General features: G+C 59.0%; 7 protein-coding genes across 7 annotated transcripts; 3 read left to right on the forward strand and 4 right to left on the reverse strand.

Annotated features, from left to right (window-relative positions):
• Window positions 1-141: 141 nt before the first annotated feature.
• SPRG_00093 (hypothetical protein) lies at window positions 142-935 on the forward strand (the record flags this gene model as incomplete). Its single annotated transcript, XM_012338209.1, has 2 exons — window positions 142-790; window positions 853-935. 2 exons carry the CDS (start codon window positions 142-144, stop codon window positions 933-935), a joined length of 732 nt encoding a protein of 243 aa, XP_012193599.1.
• A 263-nt stretch (window positions 936-1,198) lies between these two features.
• Window positions 1,199-2,394, forward strand: SPRG_00094 (hypothetical protein). The gene is made up of 3 exons (XM_012338210.1): window positions 1,199-1,404; window positions 1,457-1,684; window positions 1,739-2,394. Exons 1-3 carry the CDS (start codon window positions 1,210-1,212, stop codon window positions 2,282-2,284), a joined length of 969 nt encoding a protein of 322 aa, XP_012193600.1. The 5' UTR covers window positions 1,199-1,209; the 3' UTR covers window positions 2,285-2,394.
• A 487-nt stretch (window positions 2,395-2,881) lies between these two features.
• On the reverse strand, window positions 2,882-5,809 carry SPRG_00095 (hypothetical protein; the record flags this gene model as incomplete). Its single annotated transcript, XM_012338211.1, has 5 exons — window positions 5,260-5,809; window positions 4,713-5,218; window positions 3,143-4,666; window positions 2,926-3,117; window positions 2,882-2,890 (listed from the first exon to the last, which is right to left on the reverse strand). Exons 1-5 carry the CDS (start codon window positions 5,771-5,773, stop codon window positions 2,882-2,884), a joined length of 2,745 nt encoding a protein of 914 aa, XP_012193601.1. The 5' UTR covers window positions 5,774-5,809.
• Window positions 5,810-6,982: 1,173 nt separating this feature from the next.
• SPRG_00096 (hypothetical protein) lies at window positions 6,983-7,528 on the reverse strand (the record flags this gene model as incomplete). Its single annotated transcript, XM_012338212.1, has 1 exon — window positions 6,983-7,528. The coding sequence occupies one exon, from the start codon at window positions 7,526-7,528 to the stop codon at window positions 6,983-6,985; it is 546 nt and encodes a 181-aa protein (XP_012193602.1).
• A 7,182-nt stretch (window positions 7,529-14,710) lies between these two features.
• SPRG_00098 (hypothetical protein) lies at window positions 14,711-15,504 on the forward strand (the record flags this gene model as incomplete). The annotated part of the gene is made up of 1 exon (XM_012338213.1): window positions 14,711-15,504. One exon carries the CDS (start codon window positions 14,711-14,713, stop codon window positions 15,470-15,472), a length of 762 nt encoding a protein of 253 aa, XP_012193603.1. The 3' UTR covers window positions 15,473-15,504.
• A 273-nt stretch (window positions 15,505-15,777) lies between these two features.
• On the reverse strand, window positions 15,778-17,420 carry SPRG_00099 (AGC/NDR protein kinase; the record flags this gene model as incomplete). The annotated part of the gene is made up of 5 exons (XM_012338214.1): window positions 15,778-16,308; window positions 16,356-16,466; window positions 16,508-16,569; window positions 16,617-16,896; window positions 16,947-17,420. The coding sequence occupies 5 exons, from the start codon at window positions 17,418-17,420 to the stop codon at window positions 15,778-15,780; spliced, it is 1,458 nt and encodes a 485-aa protein (XP_012193604.1).
• A 533-nt stretch (window positions 17,421-17,953) lies between these two features.
• On the reverse strand, window positions 17,954-18,891 carry SPRG_00100 (hypothetical protein; the record flags this gene model as incomplete). Its single annotated transcript, XM_012338215.1, has 5 exons — window positions 17,954-18,151; window positions 18,201-18,305; window positions 18,361-18,580; window positions 18,637-18,750; window positions 18,794-18,891. The coding sequence occupies 5 exons, from the start codon at window positions 18,889-18,891 to the stop codon at window positions 17,954-17,956; spliced, it is 735 nt and encodes a 244-aa protein (XP_012193605.1).
• Window positions 18,892-18,935: the final 44 nt, after the last annotated feature.

The raw sequence follows: 18,935 nt of genomic DNA on the forward strand, positions 1-18,935 counted from the left end.
GAAGCGCGCGCCGCCTCCGAAGCGTCAACTACGTCGTCCTGGCTTGGCTCGCGGCTCCCGTCGACGCTTGTCGCTGCCATCCGCAGCTTCGTCGCACCCGTCGGCTCTGTGGTCTCGATCGTGCAGCGATTTCCCGTGGCCATGGCGCCGCTTCTTGAGCTCTTGCCTGGTATCTTGGACATGGACGCGGCGTCGCCAACGCCACTTTTGCCGTTGGTTCAAGACGCATTGGAGGCGCAGTATGTCGACGTTGCCCGAGAGGAGTACAAGCGGGTGCGCGACGAGCGGCTCGCACGTCTGCACCGATGGCTGGGTTTCGAGCGAGATGTCGTCGCCACCGTCTCGGCTTCGTGGAGACTCCGCTGTGATACCACGGCGTGTGCGTTGCTGCGCGCTCTCGATCAAGGCTTGCATGTCGCTGTCGCCGATGCGACTGCGATCGCCAACGCGCTGGTAGGCTTGACCAAGTCGCTCTTCGATAGTCCGTACTCGTACAACGACAGTGATGGCAACGACGCCATGCTTGTTGTTTTGCTCGTTCTCGACCGTCTCTCGCCGTCGCACGTCCCTCTTTTCGTCGCGGGCCTCCTCAAGGAGGTCGTTCAAGCCCCACTTGACGTGCGTTACGACTACACTTGCGACGTGCTCTACCCGACGATTCGCCTCCTCGACACCAAGCTGCCGACAAAATACGCACCGAGTCGTCAAGCTTTGGTCGCAGCGACGCTTCCGGTGCTCAGAGGTGGGGCGATGGTCGCGTGCGACTGCCGCAACTGCGGCTCAAAAGCCGGTGGCGACTGCTCAAACAACGCTGATCGTGGGCGTGATAAAGCTCGCCTTGCGTACTTGGAGACGAGTCATTGACAAAGAAGCGGGCAGCGGCGCCGTCGAGTGGTAGCATCAAGCGCCTCAAGACCGACGACGGCCAGCGATGAGTGTAACGAGTTGTGTTTGAATTGTTTGCTTTTGGTTGTCTGCCAATGTATGTGTATCGGCAAGATCGGTTTCTACATCGCAGGCCATGGCCTCCGGAAGTGCAGTGGTCGCTAGCCGACCAGTCGGCATATGTAGCATGCGTAAAAAGGTTGGCCTTGTCCTTCGTAAATGGCTCACGTTTCTACAACGCGTCTTCCAAAGCACCAAAACCTCTGAAACCACATAGATCGCGACCGCTGCCCGTATCATTTTCCAGAGGTGGCAAACGGCAACATGAGCGGCGAGACGGTGTGCGTGACGGGCGGCTCGGGCTTCCTTGGGTCGTACATCGTCAAGCTCCTCCTCGAGAGAGGCTACCGCGTCAAGACGACCGTGCGCAACATCCACGATGCCAAGAAGGTCGCCCACCTCGTTGCGCTGCCGGGCGCCGCCGAGCGCCTCGAGCTCTGCCAGGCCGACCTCCTCGAGGTACGAGCGACGCAGGTCGTCATGCACCTGGACGCGTTGGCCATTGCCATAGGAAGGCTCGTTTGACAAGGCGATCGAAGGCTGCGTAGGCGTCTTCCACACGGCGTCGCCCTTCTTCGTCAAGAACCAGACCCGCGAGTTGCTGGTCGTGCCCGCGGTTCAAGGAACGCTCAACGTCCTCCGCTCGTGTGCGCGCCAAGCGACCGTCCGGCGCGTCGTCTTGACGTCGTCGATGGCAGCCATCTACGTGCATTGCGACACGCTGCCCGACGACCATGTCGTATGCCGTTTTTTCATCCTCTCGCGCCGCCGATCTCAATCACTATGTTCGTAGTTTACCGAGGCCGACTGGAGCAACGAAGATCGGATGGAGAAGCTCGGGCTGTGGTACTGCCTCAGCAAGACGGTCGCCGAGCGCACGGCCAATGCGTTTGTCGCCGAGACGCAGCCGGCCTTCGACCTCGTCGCCATGTGCCCGACGCTCATCTTGGGCCCGATGCTGCCACCGACCATGAACGAAAGCAGCGACAAGATCTTCAAGCTCGCGAACGGAGACACCAAAGTGCTATCGCTCGCTGGACGCACGCTCGTCGACGTGCGTGACGTGGCGCTCGCGCACGTGCTTGGATTTGAAAAGCCCGCGGCGAATGGTCGCTACATGCTCGTGAGCTGCTACGCGACCGACAAGGAGATCGTCGACGGGATGCGGCGCGTCGACCCGACCATCGCGGTGACGGCGACCGCGTCACCCGGTCAACCCGCGCCACGCGTCAACTTTGACACCAACAAGGCGCGGACCGGGCTCGGGATCACGTTTCACGCGCTGGATGCGATGCTGGAAGGGACGTGCGCCAGCCTCCACGAGCACAAGTTCCTCTAAGTTCTTACTCGTACGCTTGCAGACAAGAGGATGATACGCACGGTTCTATAAGTGATGAGATGTGTCCTGATAACTATTGCTGTTTGCAGGCCGGTGAGGACTCGACGACGGGTGGTGCCGCCGCCAGCAGGGCCGAGCGCGGACGGGCAGCCGCATGAGCAGCGGCGATCGTCGGATTCGGTCGACCGAACGACGGCGGCGAGACAGCGTCAATCGGCCGCTTCCTTCCGACGGTCGACTCGTTCTCTCGTCGCACTTCGCGGAGTTGGAGGCTGCTGTTCTTCTCCTTCAAGAGCTTGAGCTCCTGCGCCATCGTGCTGCCGCTGCACCGGAGCTGGTGGTTCTCTTGTACGACTACAGAACCAACCCAGATAGATAGGCACACGAAACACCACGAGCTTGCGTACGCTGGGTCTTGATCAAGAGCAGCTCGCGCAGCTTGTTGCCTTCCTCCTCATACAACAGCTGGAGGCGGCGCAGCCCTTCTTGCTGTCTATATCCAGACACATCGATCAGCGTCCGGAAGATTTTTCGAATGCAAGCGTACCCCAACACTGCAATTGCCGCCGTGCGTCGGCACGAGCAGTCGCGCAGTTGCTACAAAAACTGAGGTGCCATGCAGAAGACACCACCACACGCACCGTTTGAAGCGCGACGTAGCTCGTCTGCAGCTTCTTGAACTCGGTCTTGAGCAGCTCGAGCTCATCGTTCAAGAGCTTGAGCTGCTTGTCGGTCTCGGGGTCGCGCGCGTCGGCTGTACCGTGGTGGTGCATTCGGTCGCGCTCGGCCGCCCGACTGCGCGCTTCCATGCGAGCGAAACGCGCTTCGGCAAACTCCAGCTCGCGATTTTGCTGCCACCGCGGCTGCGTGGTGCGCCTCGAGGTCGTGCACGTACTTCCTCCCGGCTTGCTCCATCGCCCGCAGCGTTGTGAGCTGCGTCTCGGCCGAGCTAAGGCGGCCCGCAATCTCTGCAAGCGCCGTCGTCTTGGCCTCGAGCGCGGCCTCGAGCGTCGCAGCGCGTGCGTCCATCGCGTCCTTCTCGGTCACTTGGGCTTCCAGCACCGCATGGCGTTCAACAAGTACGTCGTGGGCAGTTTGCTGCGTCGTCATGTCAGCACGAAGAGCATCGATGTCGGCTGCGAGCTGCGCGCACGTCTCTGTCTTGGCAGCGACCTTGCTGTGCAGCGCCATCTGAACCGCTTGGTCTTTGGCCCACTCGGTCGCCATGTCGTCGTGGGCCGTTTGGAGTCGAGACAGCTCCAGCGCCAAGGACGCGTTGGCTGCCTCCATGCGGCGCGTGTCGAGTCTCGCTGCGTCGAGTTGCACCCGCGTTCCGTCGAGGTCTTCGGTGAGCATCCTCATGGCTTCCGACGAGCGCTCGGCCGCCGATTTGAGCTCGGCGTTCTGCGCGCGCTGCGCCTCGAGCGCGTGGTGCATGTCATGGTTGACGTGCTGCAGGATCGACGCTTGGCTCTCGAGCGTCTCGCGTTGGACCTCAAAATCGCTGCGTAAGCTGGTCTTCTCTGTCTCGGCGACAACAGCGTCGCGCTCGCGATCGGCGTGGGCTTGCTCCAGCTCGTTGGTTCTCGTCGCCAAAGTGGCTTCCGTCGCACGCAGCGTCGACTCCAGTGAGTGCGCAGACGCTTGCAGCGCCGCATGCGCCGCTTCAAGCGCCGTAAAAGCATCCTTCTCGCTGGTCAAGCTGGCCGTAAGCGAGGCGACGGTAGCGCGGAGCACAGTCGTGTCGGCGTCCTTGGCCGATATGGCCGCAACGAGGTCTTGGATCTGGGCATCGCGGGCAGCGATTTGGGCCGCCGCCTCGGTCTCGAGGCGAGCGTACTCCTGAGCGGCGTCGGTCACGCTGCGTCCGTGCGTCTCTTGCAGCGTCGCCAAGGTCGTCGTCGTCGTCGTGAGATGGTCCTGAAGCGTCTGGCGCTGCGCTTCGAGGTCGGCGTGCACGAGACGGAGCGACGCGATCGTTTGCTCTTGGTCGCTGCTCTGCGCCGTCATGGCCTCGAGCGCATCTTGGGTCGCAAAAAACTTAGATTCAAACGACTTTTTCACCCGCGTGAGTGCATCGAGTTCTTCGAGGAGCGACTCGACACGGTCGGCGGCCTCGGCGCTGAGCTGTTTCTGGAGGCGGTCGTTCTCAAGCTGGAGCGCGCTCAGTTTTTCGAGCATGCCGTGGTCGAGCTCGAGCCGCTCGCCGCTGACCGCGACCGGCTGCCCGTCTTGCAGCTGCGCCAAAGTCGCCTCCAGGTCGTCCTTGAGGCTTTGCTGCCGTTGGGCTTCTAGCCGCGCCGCGTCGAGATCGGCGCGCATCTCGAGGCGCTCGTTCTCGCGCCGGGCCATGGTCGCCTCCATCTCGCTCATGCGTACCGCCTACACACGTGGCCGTTGAGAGGGAGATAAGGACTTGATGTAGCACCATGCTGGCCATGGCGTCCTTGGCTTCTTCGAGCTTGCGGTGGACGGCCTGGAGACGCGACAGCTGCGTCTCTTGCGCCAACGCCTTGTCGGATAGCTCGGCGTTCTTCTCCTCCAAGCGCTTGTTGCACTCCTTGAGGCGCGGTAGCTCGTCGATCTTGAGCTTGTACTTCTCGAGCCGCGCCTCGAGCTTCGTGGCCTTGGCGGCCGTCGCGCGGACCACGTCCATTTCGTCCTTGAGCGCGGCCAGGTCCGTCTCGACGTGGCAGAGCGCATGGCTCTTCTGCTGCGCGATGGCCACGTCGTCTTGCAGCTGCTTGATGAGATCGCGGTACTGTTCCTTGAGCGTGCGCTCGTGCTTGGCCATATCCACGTCCATCTGGAGCTGCGCCGTCTCAAAGTCGGCCTGGCGCTTGGCGTCGTCGGCTTCAAGGCGGGCTGCCGTCGCCTTTTGGGTCTCGACTTCTTGCAAGAGCGTCGCGACTTCTTCCTTCAGCATCGCGTTTTCTCGTGCGAGCCGGTGCATCTCGCTGCGGGTGCTCGACGACGTGCGGTCGTCCCCTGGCAGCCCAGTGGCGGCGTCTCCTGGGGGCCGTGGGCCATCGCCGTCGTCGGGCGCGGGGACGGCGGCGCGTCCGGCTCGGATACGGGCAGCGAAACCTGCGAGAGGACCTCGCACACTGCCTCCTGGACGTCGGATGCCATGTTGATGATGTCCTGTACGAAGATGGCCTTTTGCACGCTGTGGAAGGCAGCGATGCAGAGCGCCTCGAGCAGCGCGCGGAGCTCCTTCGCCGCCGCAGGCGTGGACTCGGTCGGCTTCATGGCGAGCGTGAGGCTAGGCAGGTGGTCCCAGCTCAGGTACGACTTCATCTGGAGCTCCTTGGCATGCGTGTTGAGGAGCACGGCCGGGCCTCGCCACTCGACGACGCTGTCCTCCTCGGCGCGGATCGCATCGAGCTCTGTCGGGTAGACCTCCTGCAGGACGGCGCTGACGCAGTCGCTCAGGCGCGCGTCGGTCGCCGGCGCGTAGAAGGCGACCCACGCCCAGAGCTGCTCCATTGCCGATTCGCCAAGTGGGATTCCTCTCACGCGACGATACCCATTTTAGCCAATCGGTGCGCAGAAAGCATCCGCATACAATATGGTTATCCGAATGATACACTGGATTTGAAAATTCAAACGCAATCTCGGCGCTGGATCGCGCCTGCCATCGACGAGACTCCCCGCACGCTGGATGTAGCGTATCCTAAAGCAATATCGCGTATTGGTCAACTTGCCGTATGCAGTCGAAAGCTGCAGATGTCTACCAGAAACGCTGTGTGTCAATTCTCCCGCCACAGAATGTGATACCGTTAGATTATCGCAACGGACTATTGCTGCGTCTCTTGGGTGTGGCAAAGGCATTTCGGGGCCGCCCGATCTTCTACATGATCATTCCCTTGAAAGTCTCGGAGTATTTTTAAAGCCTCGGCGTGGAAACGCCACTTGTCGGCCATGCGGCTAAGGCATAGCCGATCGTGGCATTCTGAGTGGCATTGGTCCAAGTTTATGTTGTGGACATGTGTCGTTCTTGCCCATGCTTACCGTCTCGACTCGATGGAAGCAGCAGAACAACTCTTGAGATATGTCGTCCTCTGCGCCCATGAGGCGGCTGCATATGCTGCGGAATCGTCGTTGTTGCAAAATAGCATGCTCGTCTCGTCGGTCGTTGCATGTTGCCTCTTCCAGCAGTGCTTCAACTGTCTCAAGCACGACATTGTATGCTGTATTATCCTGGTAGGAACGTTTACGTGGTGTACCAGCATCCCAGGGGATTAATTCGGCGTGTCGTGTCTCAATCCGGCCAACCCATTGGCTATATATTCGTCCATTTTGACCAATAAAACGCAGTTTCATTGGTCTAAGCCAATCATATCGCGCCAAATGTGTCCTGTTAAGTGCGAAATAGAAATTCCTGTTAAGTGCTGTCACATCGCCGGACGTTATACTCGATTAAAGTATAACAATTTCGATTAAGTACGACGGCGCACTTGACTGAAATTCACGCAACTTTTTGATTAGGTGCGAATGTGAAAGCGCGCGAGGACTGCAGCAAGCGACGACGGCGCGTTGGCCCGGGAAAAGTCTGCGCACCGCAGCGCAGCGAAGGTCGCGCGTTGACTTTTGTCTAGGCCAACGCGCCGTCGTCGCAAACACCGGTTAACAACGCTTCGCATTCAAAAGTTCCTACCAGCTCACCCCGCACGGGACCTGTTAATATAGTATTCTTTACGCCATCGAGGCGTATCCTGGCAACGTGTCCTTCGGACCAAAGTCGCAGACCGTCGGCTCGTACGTGTTGGTTTGCGTTGCCATTTGAGCGATCGCACAGCAGTTGCAGCAAAGGCCGCAGACAAAATCTTCAACGTACGAGCCTGGAATCGAGAGCTTCTTGCGGACGTCGGCGCGCACGAGCATGACGCAGATGGCGCAGATGACCAAACAAGAGTACTCGACGATGGCCCAAGCGCTGTCGTAGGACCACCCGAGGCCACTCGTGATCCATGAAGTCGCGAGATGGAGGGTAAACACCAGACCAAAGCCCAAAAGAGCGCCGCTGTACGCTGCAAACCCAACGCGGTGGGCGACTTGAGCCAGGCCGACGCAGGGAAAGAAGCACGCCATGCACGCATTGGGCCACAGGTCGTCGAGACAGTCGCAGATGCCGCTCTTCCATTGACCGAGAACGAGGCCGTTCTGGTCGACCTGGATGGCCGGCTCGAGCGCACCGGCCTCCTTGACGTAGTGCGTCGCAGTCGGTTCGGTGCACGACATGGTGTTGGGGTCGTATGAAATATGTGAAAGTGTGAGTAGGGAGCAGTGCGAGAAGCCCGACAGGCTTGCGTTGGACAGAGGACAGACGCGGACAGCTCACATCGGCGTACAAAGAGAGTACTACACCCTCCAGTCCAACGCCAAGTAGTAGTACACTTTATGGCACAGCTCCACGAGACTCCTACTCAAGGCGCTCACACAATTGTGGAGGAATATTCTCTCAAGGCGCTAAAGGTCGTACACAGCAACTTTACTAGGTTTATACTAACAAGATACTAGGTTTATAGCGTCTTTGATTTATAGATTGTTGTGAGAATCTCTTTTAAAAATTGCGTGATGCGCGACAGTGGTGCTACGGTGTAGACACGCATGTGTAGGACAACCGTGTCGGACATGGAGTGGACACGGCTCGATCACTGCCATCAATTGTCGAGACTGTAGAACTAGGCAGACTGCGCCACAACGTCAGCGCGCGTGCATTTAAACGGGGGCTGCGCGGAAGGCTCGAGAAGGCTTTAGCCGTGACGTTAGCGATCTTCCGACAGACGCAGCTTTGCTCAAGCTCACGGCGCATGGTAGCGAGGTAGATGAGCTGGATGGGGCCGCTACTTGCACAACCACAGCCCATCAAACGGCATTAAATTTAAACGCAATCTCGGCGCTGAATCGCGCCTGCTATCGATCGACGAGGCTCGAGTAAGGACGGCAGAGCCCCTGCCACACTGGATGCAGTGTATCCCAAAAGCAATATCGTGTATTGGTCAACTTGTCGTACGTATTTAAAGCTAGGGACATTTACAGAAAACGCTGTGTGTCAATTCTCTCGCCAAAGAATGTGATACCGTCGCAACCGACCATCGCCTCTCTCGGAAGTGTATGTCCCGACAGTTTTTCCAAATTATCGTTCTCTTCAAAGCCTTCAAAGACGCTGTTCAAAAGCTCCGTGTGTTGGACTTGGATATACAAACGCACGGGACCGATTGTAGACTGCAACCTCCGGCCAAAGACGCCGCAAACGTCGCCGGCGGCCTTCGACGATACTGAGAAGCCACATAGCTTTGCCCATGACGCCTTAAACGGATGCACCAAAATGTCAACCTAACCAACGACCTCGACCGAACAATACCCCGACGAGGTGGGTCCACCACGGGAGCTCATTCTCCATAGCCAAGTACGCGCACCAACTCGCGTGTATCCAGCTCCATGTAGTCATTGTTGTTGAAGTGGGTCGTCTATTACAATTGATAAACTATGCTAAATAAAATTGTCGGACTTTCTTTGTTGTGTGCACTCGGTTGAGGAACTTGATTTAGGCAGGCGGAGGCAGGAGCGCGATCCGCGGGACGAGGTGACGTCGCGGCCACTCGTGTTGGGCGAGGAGCCGGAGAAGCCGACGAAGAGCAGGCTCTTGTACGAGGCTGTGGTGCAAGTGCAGTTATGCGACACGCGCCGCCTTGACGGCAATCGTCCATGGACTTGGCAGCGGTAGGTAGGCGCGAAAGACGCGATCGTTCCGGACTCGCCAGACGTTGAACCTCACGCAGGCGCGGAGCACGGGCCAGAGTTAGCGGAACGCGGCTTGGTGCATGTTGGACGTCGTCTTGGGTTGGGCGTCGAGTAGAGGTAGCCTGAGAGCGTTGTCGGCAAGGTCACGCCCAGAGGGGTCATGACGGCGTGAAGCGTGCTCCACACGTCCTTGATGAAGTCGCAGTCTACGAGGAAGTGGCGGTACGTCTCGTGCTCGGGGCAGAAGTGGCACGCTTGGTCGGCCCTGTCGAGCCAGTGCAAATGTGCGCGGAACTTGTGTTGGAAGACCCACCTTGGGGCTGTCGCCACACTCATGACTCGTACAGTCGGTGAAATGTAGAGTGATATTTATAGCCTTTAGCTATCTTGTAGTAAGTGCAATATGCAACTTCCAACACGCGCCTTCAAGTTGTACTTGGTACAAGATGGCTAGTTGGGTGTCTTGATGCTTCAAGCGCACGGTTAAGGCATTTGGCAGAGAGCGGCTTGGTCATCGCAGCGGCCGGCATTTCGCCGGTTGGGCAGTAGCCAGTGGTGACTACGCCTTCCTTGACAGCATTGCGGATGAAGTGGTACTTTGTGTCGATGTGCTTTGCTCGCGTGGACGATACTTGATCTTCCATCATCTTGAGTGCACGTTGGTTGTCGACCCACAAGCTGATTTGCTCCTTGGCCTCGACCATCTTGATCTCGTTGAGTAGCTGCTTGGTCCAGCGGGCTTCTTGCGTGCCGGTGCGCGCGCCGATACTCGGCTTCCATGGTCGAGAGAACGACCGTGGGTTGTTGCTTGGACGACCGGTGGTTCGGGATGTCGTTAAACTTGGTGACCATGCCCGTTGTGGAGCGTCTGTCCGACTTGTCTCCGGCCCAGTCGACGTTGGTGTAGACGTCCATCGATCGTGAGCCGTCGGGCTTTGGCTCGAGGCGGTAGTGCTTCGTCTCCCACAGGTTGCGTAGGATGCGGAGGGTCGTGGTCTCGTGGTTGATCTTGTGGTTGCTCGTGTAGCGGGTTGCCATCCATTGGAGCAATCCGACGGCGATCTGGACATGTGTTATGGTCTGTTGTGGATTACCACTGTCGTCGAACATCTTGTGGTCGATCGCGATGGGCGTGTCCTTGGTGCGGCGTTCGGCCATGTTTTTGGTCTCGAGCTTGTATTTGGCACGACCGGCGTCAGTGGAGACGTCCGTGGCGTACTGGTTGATTTGGCTTGTACTTGAGCGAGCGGTTCGTGGTCTTCGTGCAAAGAGGTTGATCGCGGTTGCGATGACGAACGTGCTGCTGCTCGCGGGCCAGTTGCGCGATCTGGAAGTCGCGTTGGTGTCGCGTATGTTGTCCTTCGACTGGTACTTGATCGTGCTGTAGATCTTGAGTAGCTTGCGGAGCTTGGCAGCTGTGTCCCTGAGCTGTACTGGTAGTGTATTGATCTCCGGTCCCCCCTCAATCGAGTCGGGGCTCGGCGAGTGAACGTTTGCGATCATAAAGTCGACGTCGAGTCGTTGCTGGGAGCCATACACGGCGTTGTTGACCGGGTCGGAGCTCTTGGTCAAGTTGATCTTCTGCGAGTGGGTCGTACTGGTTGTTGGCGGTGGCTCGGGATCGGGATCAACGCAGGCGCGTGAATACGATGTGGGTGGTAGTACACGCGGCGGCTTGTCTGGCGTTTTGCTTGGTAGAACGGTCAAGTTTGCGTGTTTTGTTGCCGTGGACTCGTCCTTGCCTTGGACTTGTTCTTGCCGATGGCGTATTTTCTCGGCTTTTGGCGTCTCTCGAGCGGTCGCAGCTTCGTGAGCTGGACGCATGTCGACTGCGATGGCTTGGGCATTTGCTGGTGCGTCTCGCTCTGCGTTGGTTGGAGCGGTGGGCACTTTTGCGCGTTGGCGCTCAGTGTTTGCGGTTTGGGCGATGGCGGTTGCTTCTTGATCGTGGCACGCGCCTTCAATGTAGTTGTACGCTTCCTGCTGCGCGTGTTTGTGCTGAACTTGTGCGTCAGCATCGACTGTGGGCTCTTGGGCTCGTCGCTCTTCAGTTGCGACTTGGTGTTTGTGCGCGCGCTCGAAGCGCTCGTTTGCTCCATCTCGATGATGCTGGTCGTCGGGTTGCTGGCACATTTGCTCGTAAAAGCGTCGCGCTTCTTCGTTTCGACGTTGTTCGTGAGCGAGCTGCTTGCGCATACGCTCGTCGTATTGTTGATCGTCAAGCATTCGCTGCTTGCGCATCTGCTCGTCGTGACGGCGCCGATCTTCGGCGATTGCGGCTTGATGCTTGCGTATCCACTCGTCGTCACGAGCTAGCTGCCTTGCGAGAGCTTCTTCGATGCTCTTGGCTATTGACGTCGGTTGAGGATCCGGGGTCGCGTCGGTGGCGGAGTTTGCTTTGGCGTCCTTCTTTCGGAGGCGCTTTGCGCCGTAGCAGTCAGTCGTGTTGTGAGTGTTGCGTCTGCAGCGCTCGCACCACTTTTTCTGAAAACGCGACGGTGGTGTGGGCGTGTCCGAAGACTTGTCATCACCGCTGCTGTCGTCGCCGCCATCGCGGCGGCTGCCGCGATTGCGCGGGGTAGGTGTGGTGAAGTGAGCATGGGCGCGCTTGGGCGTCTTGTAGCCCACACCGGTTCCGACATCGTGCGTAAGGTACGTGACGACGATGTCGAGCTTGCGGAAATCATTCCACTCGTTGTCAAAGCCGAGGATTAGTTTCATTGTCTCTGCCCGCTCGGGGCACGCATGATTGACGAAGTAGCGGATGACCATGGGAACCGGAAGCGCGAACTGCCGTTGGACGTGGCGGTAGAATCGGAGGTGAGCGAGCCATGACTTCGACACGGGTTTGGGAGCCTTGAGGAGTTCGACTGCCTGGTTTGGCGATAGGAGCGACTTGAAGGTGCGTCTGAGCCGAGTGACGAGGTCGTGGTAGCCAAACGTGCGTCCTTCGAGTTCGACGTCGTCGTGCCACTCGTCTCGGTAGTGGTTGTAGCATTCGAGGGCTTCGCCGCTGAGCTTTTGGATGAGAGCGCTGCGTCGTTGTTCGTCGTTCCACGCGTGATCGGGAAGGCACGCTTTGTTGTGGGCGATGGCGTCTTCAAACGATCGGAGCCAAGATGGGAAGTCGCTGCCAAGGCCCGGGTACGTCTCTTGACCTGAAAAATACTTGCACTTGAGGTTCCAGTCGGAGCTGGATGTAGATCGGGTCGGGGTGGGTGGGACATACGGCGTGTAGCCTGGGGGGTCTCGTGGAGGTTCTTGTCGCGGGGTGCCTGATGGGTTGCCTGGCGGTTCGTTGTGGACCGATCGGTTCTCCATGGACGCGTCGTCTTGGGTTTGCTCTTGCATTTGACGAATCTCTTCGGCGAGTTGATGTGCCCGAGTGGCCGCTGCGTGGGCTTCGGTTTGGGCTGCAAGTCTCGCGGCTTCTGCGAGCTGGGCTCGTGCTATCGCGGCGTCCCGCTCGACCTGGATGCTGTTGGCGGTTGCGGCGATGCGTTCGCGTTCCATGGCGATGGCGCGGGCAATGGCGTCCGCTTGCTCTTTGGAGCGTCGCTCGTCATATGTGACTCGCTCTTGGCGTGCTTGCTCTTCGCTGGCGGCTCGCTCTTGGCGTGCTTGCTCTCGATCTTGGCGTGCGCGTTCGAAAAGCTCGTTCGCTGCTTGTCGATGTTCCTTCAGTGCTGCTTGTCGGTCGCGGTCGTTTTGTTCTCTTTGTTCCTTCAGTGCAGCTTGTCGATCGCGGTCGCTTTGTTCTCGCTGTTCCTTCATGCACGCTTGCCATTGTGCGGCTAGACGTTCTAGATTGGCTGCGTTCTGCTCTTCTCGACGTTGCTCGTCGTGTCGGCGTTGTTCGTCGTGGCGGGCTTGCTGCCTTGCGAGAGCTTCTTCGACGATCGTGGATGTTGACGTCGGTGTTGGTGGTTTCGGCGGGGTTGGTGCCGCCGCTGGCTCGACATTGATCTTGATCGAGTCCATGTCGTTCTCCGGCCGAGGCGATACTGATCGCCTTCTCGTGCCGGGTACTCGCGTGCTCTTGTCGACTTCAAGGCTCGCGGCTTTCGTCCGGGCGGCGCGGTCCTTCTGGCGCAGCCTGCTCCGTGACGGTCTTACTTCGGGCTCGTTGGGATGCTCATCTTGTTGCATCCACGGGTCCCGGCCTCCTGGATCTAGCGACGTTCGTCTAGCGGTGTTGTCCTGGAGTGGTTTTGGAGAGTTTGTTCGGGCGGCGCGGTCCTTCTGGCGCTGCCTGCTCCGGTGTGCTCCCCCTTCGGCCTTGTGGCGCTGTTGTTGCGTCCACAGCTCCGAGCTTCCTGGTTCCTGCGAGGGTTGTGTCGCAAGGGTGACCAGGAGTAGATTTGGAGGGTTTGATCTTGATCGGTTGGCTCTGCGCAACGCGACCTTTTGGGCGCCCTTGATCTTGTAACTGCTCCCTTCGTGGCTACGGTTTGGAGGGCCGTCGCCGCGGGTTCTGACGTCGCTGCTTTGTCGCTCGCTTGGTGTTGCGGCTGGCGCTGGCGTCGAGTTGTAGGGCTCATGTGCTCGGTTGCGATTCCGGCACGGTTGAGTGTGGTCGATCGTAGCCCCAGATGAAGCCCTTGGGCTCAAAACCTGTTGGAAGACCCACCTTGGGGCTGTCGCCACACTCATGACTCGTACAGTCGGTGAAATGTAGAGTGATATTTATAGCCTTTAGCTATCTTGTAGTAAGTGCAATATACAACTTCCAACAACTTGACCGCGCGGAGCATCACTTGGTAGACGAAGTCGGCGTACTTGGGTAATATGGCGTCGGGTAGCCGGAGCTCGGCTGCGGCTACGGCAGCAGGCGCCTCGTAGAAGTCTTCATCGACGCCCAGGCGGCGGGTCGGTGGCTGCAAGCGCGTCCTTGGCGGCGTGTATTTCCTATTTCAATGCCAATCAGTTGATGAATGTGATGGTCTCGATCCATGTGAATGATGGTCGACAGTGTCAAGCTCGGGCATCTCGTCATCCATAGCTCTCGTCCACGCCCTGACCGTCCCGCGCGATCGAAAAAGCCGTTTGAGGCAGCGTTGACACTCGGCAACCGAGCGCTGGACGCTGATGAAATGCACTCGCTGCTCGCTGCCGTCGGCGGACCTTTAACAACGTGCAGAGCACATCGTGGACGATCCGGTGCTGGCGACGCACATCGAGGCAAGAGACCACCAACTCGTGTTGAAATCCTCTCCAAGGACGACCTAATTGATGCTGCTACAATACAATTGAAGTCGTTTGTGCGGTATCCAAGGCCCAACGTCACCGACGCCAAGGGTCATTTACTGAGCCTTCCAACACACCACACGTTCGGACCCGAACTTCATTCAGAGTCCTCCAAGCGACATGTCATTTGCGAAATCACGACATGCCTGTGTTGGACAAGACAGTCTGGACCGTGTCCACGAGACGTTCTGGTACGTGTCCACAATTTTCATGTCTAGACGACTTGTAGATCCAAAAGGAGCTTTTTCTGGTCCGCTTAGAAGTGTCTACTATCCAATTGCGTTGTTTGTGGCCCATTGGATAGATAGGTACGTAACGCCGGATGGATACAAAATTCGCACCGGATTCATCAGCTGGCGCTCTTTATCCCACGTTATCCGGATGATTGCCATTCTCAAATTGCGTTGTCATTTTCCAACTTTCGACATCATGACGACGTTCGCCTGCCTTGCGCTTATGAAGCACGACCTCCTCCGCCTCGTCGGCTTCCCACCCGAGGCCAACAACTGGATCAGCCAAGCCATCACGCGCTCGTGGCCCGAGGGGATCTGGTCCTCCCAGCCCCGGTCGCGCTGCTTTGAGTTCAAGCTCGGCGGGTCGCCGTGGGTTCCGAACGGCCGCTCGACCGTGCACGCGCGCTACCTCATGCTCGAGATCCTCATCGTGCTCAAGCGCCACGGCTACACCCTCCACTCGTCCAGCGACATCTCCAACTCCCAGTACACGCGCGACACGCTCGTCTTCCGCCACGGCATCGCCGAGGAGTCGCCGACGATGTTTGCGATCTCGACCAACTCGAGCGACCTCCTGCGCTTGCTGCGCGCGCCGGTCGAGCTCCAACCCGTCATGGCGCAGCTCATTGCGCGCTACTGGCCGGCGGGACTTCAGCGCAAAACGCTCGACTATGTGCCGGGCTGCGCCGAGTTCAAGTTTAGCGGGTACCCGTGGAGCTTCAACGGCGACGACAGCATTGACGCGCGCATCTTTCTGCTGCACCTTTTCGCCAAGCTCGAGGAGCTCGGCTGGTTCTTGTACGGCTCGATCGGTCAAAGCAGCAACGGCGAAGGCTATGCCAAGGACACGTGGTTCTTCCATTACATTGCGCCGAATGCCGTCCCTCTCGCCGTCCCGCTCCAGAAGAACGCCGGGTATCCCATGGCGCCCGCGTCGGCGCCCGAGTTCTTCAAGTAACATTATAACAAAACTGAGATCTGCGTCGTCTTAGCGTATGTCCTGAGTCCTCCCGCGCTTACCCTAGCCCTCGCAGCGGTCCATCGACGTATTTGGCAACATTGTTGTTAAGCTGGCCAAGCCCTTTCCAATTGCAGCATGGCTTCTTCAGGGCGACACAGACACCCTCGACCCTCGGCTCCACGATTGCAGCTGAACACATATATATTTATATAAACGAACGCCCACGTTTAGGACGACGTGTTGGCTGCCTCTGGGAGACTGCTGCCTACACTCGGAAGGCTGCTCTCTACACAGAACGCGAGTCAGTACGCCACGTTTGGAGCCACGGTTGGACAACGTGATAGCAACGTACCGAGGCTCGTCTCGGTGAAAGTCTCGTTGAGTGTGACGCGGACCTTGGGCTTGCGCCGGTACGTATACCCGATGAACTTGTTGTACTCGCCGCCGTCGCTGTTGGGCGCTTTCGGCACGAGCGACTCGTAGCTCGACGCGTCTTCGTGCAAGTGGCCGAGGCCTTGGTCCGGGAACTCGTCAAAGTTTTGCGTGATCTGCTTGACGAGCGTCTGGTACTGGACATCGTTCGTGTCGAGGCGCTGGAGCTTCAGCATCGACTCTTGGAACTCCCGCCCGCCACGCGGCGGCGTCTGCGGCGCCTGCGTCGTCCGCAGACTCGACCACTCGATGCCGGCAAACCACGGGTGCGCTTTGATGTGCGCGACGTCCAGACGCACGTCCGCGCTGCAGATGAGCCGCCGGATAAAGTCGATGCAGTGGGGACTCAGACTCTGGATCGCCTCGGTGGGGAACACCAGCGTTTGTTTCCAGTTGACAATCTAGTCAGCAGCTGTACCACATCTGACATCGCATCGGGCGTCGGTACCTTGCGGCACGTGGACATGGGGTCGTCGGCGTTGAACGGCGGGTACCCGATCAGACACTCGTAGAGGATGACACCCATGGACCACCAGTCGCACTCCTTGCCGTAGCCTTGCTGCAAAGCACTTCGGGCGCAATGTAGTCAGGCGTCCCAACCGTGCTGAAGGCCACTTCGCGGTTGCGGTTGTACGGCCGCGTCCGGTCGTTGATGGGCTGGCCTACATGCTTGCATGAGACGACCCATGATCCAAGAGCCGCCTGGTACCGCTGGCGGCATCGGTCATCGTGTGGGTCGTGATCGGGAGCATCTCGTGAGGCGCAACATCCATCTTCTTGCAGAGGCCGAGGTCCGTGAGCTTGATGTGGCCAAAGGCGTCAAGGAGCACGTTGTCGGGCTTGATGTCGCGATGGATGTACCCGAGTTCGTGCACCGACTCGATGGCCATGACCATCTCGGCGGCGTAGAAGCGCGTCGTGGTCTCGCTGAGCTTGTCTTCCTTGATGAGAAGACCCATGAGGTCGCCGCCAGGAAGGTACTCCATGACCTAGTCGCCTCGTCGTTGAAAATCTGCTAGGACAATGACATGTTTCGTACCATGTACAGTCGGTTCGTGTCCTGGAACGAGTACTGGAGCGTGACGAGCCATTGGCACTCGTTGTCGGCCATGGCCAGAATGTCCCGCTCGGCGCGCACGTGGCCGACCTGGTTCTTCATGACCATGGAGCTTTTGAGCATGCTCTTGAGCGCGAAGACCTCGCCCGTGTCCTTCTTGCGCACGAGGCGCACCTCGCCAAAGGCGCCGCGACCCACGACGGCGAGCGACTGGAAGTCTTGGATCGTCAGGCGCTTGCGCTGCTGGCGCATCTGGTTGAGCTCTTGGTTGCGCAGCTCGGCGCGGTACGACTCTTTCGCCGGCTCTTCGAGCTTGAGGCTCTGCATCTTCTGCTCGAGGATGTTGCGCCGCATGCGACTCTCCTCGCGCTCCTTCTTCATGATGGCGTACTTCTGCTCCAGGTAGGCCTTGGTCACGCTCGCCTTCTCCCGCGTCGTCGTGCTGATCTCTTCCATGCTTCTTCCACTCTGCGTTTCACGCCACCGTCGGTTGTCCGGATACAATGGCGATCGCCGCCGGCGTTGGCCCTAAAAACGCACTTGCGTTAAACGATGGGGTGCATGCAGGCAACCCAAGCAACGCGGACGATCCAGGTACAAGCGACACAAGCGCAGCCTAGCAGAACGATAGCTGACGGGATCGACGCGCGCTACCTCGTCTTTGGACTGAAAGCATGGAGGGGATCGTCGGCCCTGAGTAAAACGCTGGGTAAAACTACGTCAAACGACGCGTCATCCGGATACGACACGTGGAAGATCGAAATTTTGGCCACGTCCACTGCGGTGCAGCCTCGTCGGCGGCTCAACGACTAGTCCATCGCAAGCATGAACTAGTCCAAGTGGAAAATATTGTCTATTGAATTCTAGCCTAGTGAGTTGCGAGTATAGTCTGTTGAGCGTAGTATAGCGACAGCGACTAGGAGGTCTCCACCAAAGCGATGAACAATCGGTATTGACGTGCCAAGCGCGCGACCTGAGACACAAGAGGGTCAAACGACCAATGCTGGCTCTGGTCGGGTGTGCGGGCGCCGCTCCATCCAGCGCCACCAGAACGCGAGGCTGGTCGGCAGCAGGACCTCGAGGACCAAGTAGATCGGGTACGGCACGGGCGGCGTCGACCCCACGACCGGTGCGATCCAGAGGCCTCGTCGATACGAGTCGCGCAGATGGTGGCTCAGCAAGCACGCCTGGGTGTCTACTTGTGAGATCATTGCAAAGCTACATGCGTTGACGCACCAGTACAAAGGCGACAGCGCGCACCCGGCGGGCCACCGGGCAAGTCCACCACGTGAGCAGCGCGAGAGCCGCCACGAACACCACCGCATGACCAAACGGACGCTCCTACAGAACATGCGATTGGAACCGATCGCTGTCATCATGTAGACGTGTGTTGTACGCTCAGGGACGTGGCCGCGCGAAAGCTCCAGCCCGCGGCGACGATAAAGTGGTCGAGGTCGAGAAGACTGCCGGTGAAGAGCGCAGCGACGCCTTCGAGCGGCCGCAGCGAGTGGCGCGGGAAGGCCACCGTGCACGTGAGCGCCCACGAGAGGAGCGCGATCGTCGCATGCGCCGCATTGTCCATAAGGCCGTAAAGATGCGCCAGTCGCTCCAGCACGCTCTACCTCGATGCATCCTGCGTCCATCATCGCATCCTCATGTAGGCGGCTCGTACCGGTGGTGCAGTAGCGAGTCGGACAAGAGGCAAATCGACAGCAGCAGCAGGCAGAGGCTGGTCGTCGACGTGTGGACAGGCCGGCCGGCCGCCATGCGCGCGCGGTAGAGCGGACTAGGCGCGCCATGAGAGGTCGCATGAAGATGTGTTCGCCTACCGCAGGACGAGCATCGCATTGGCGGCGAAGCCCAAGGCCAGGAGCATGAGCGTGGCGACGACATGGCCGACGTCGTCGCAAGCGACCGGCCCGAGCATGTTTTCGCATTGGTGTGGATTGGCCTTCTTTGATTGGCGGTTGG

Source organism: Saprolegnia parasitica (assembly GCF_000151545.1).
Source record: "Saprolegnia parasitica CBS 223.65 unplaced genomic scaffold supercont2.1, whole genome shotgun sequence".
Taxonomy (NCBI): Eukaryota; Oomycota; class Saprolegniomycetes; order Saprolegniales; family Saprolegniaceae; genus Saprolegnia; species Saprolegnia parasitica.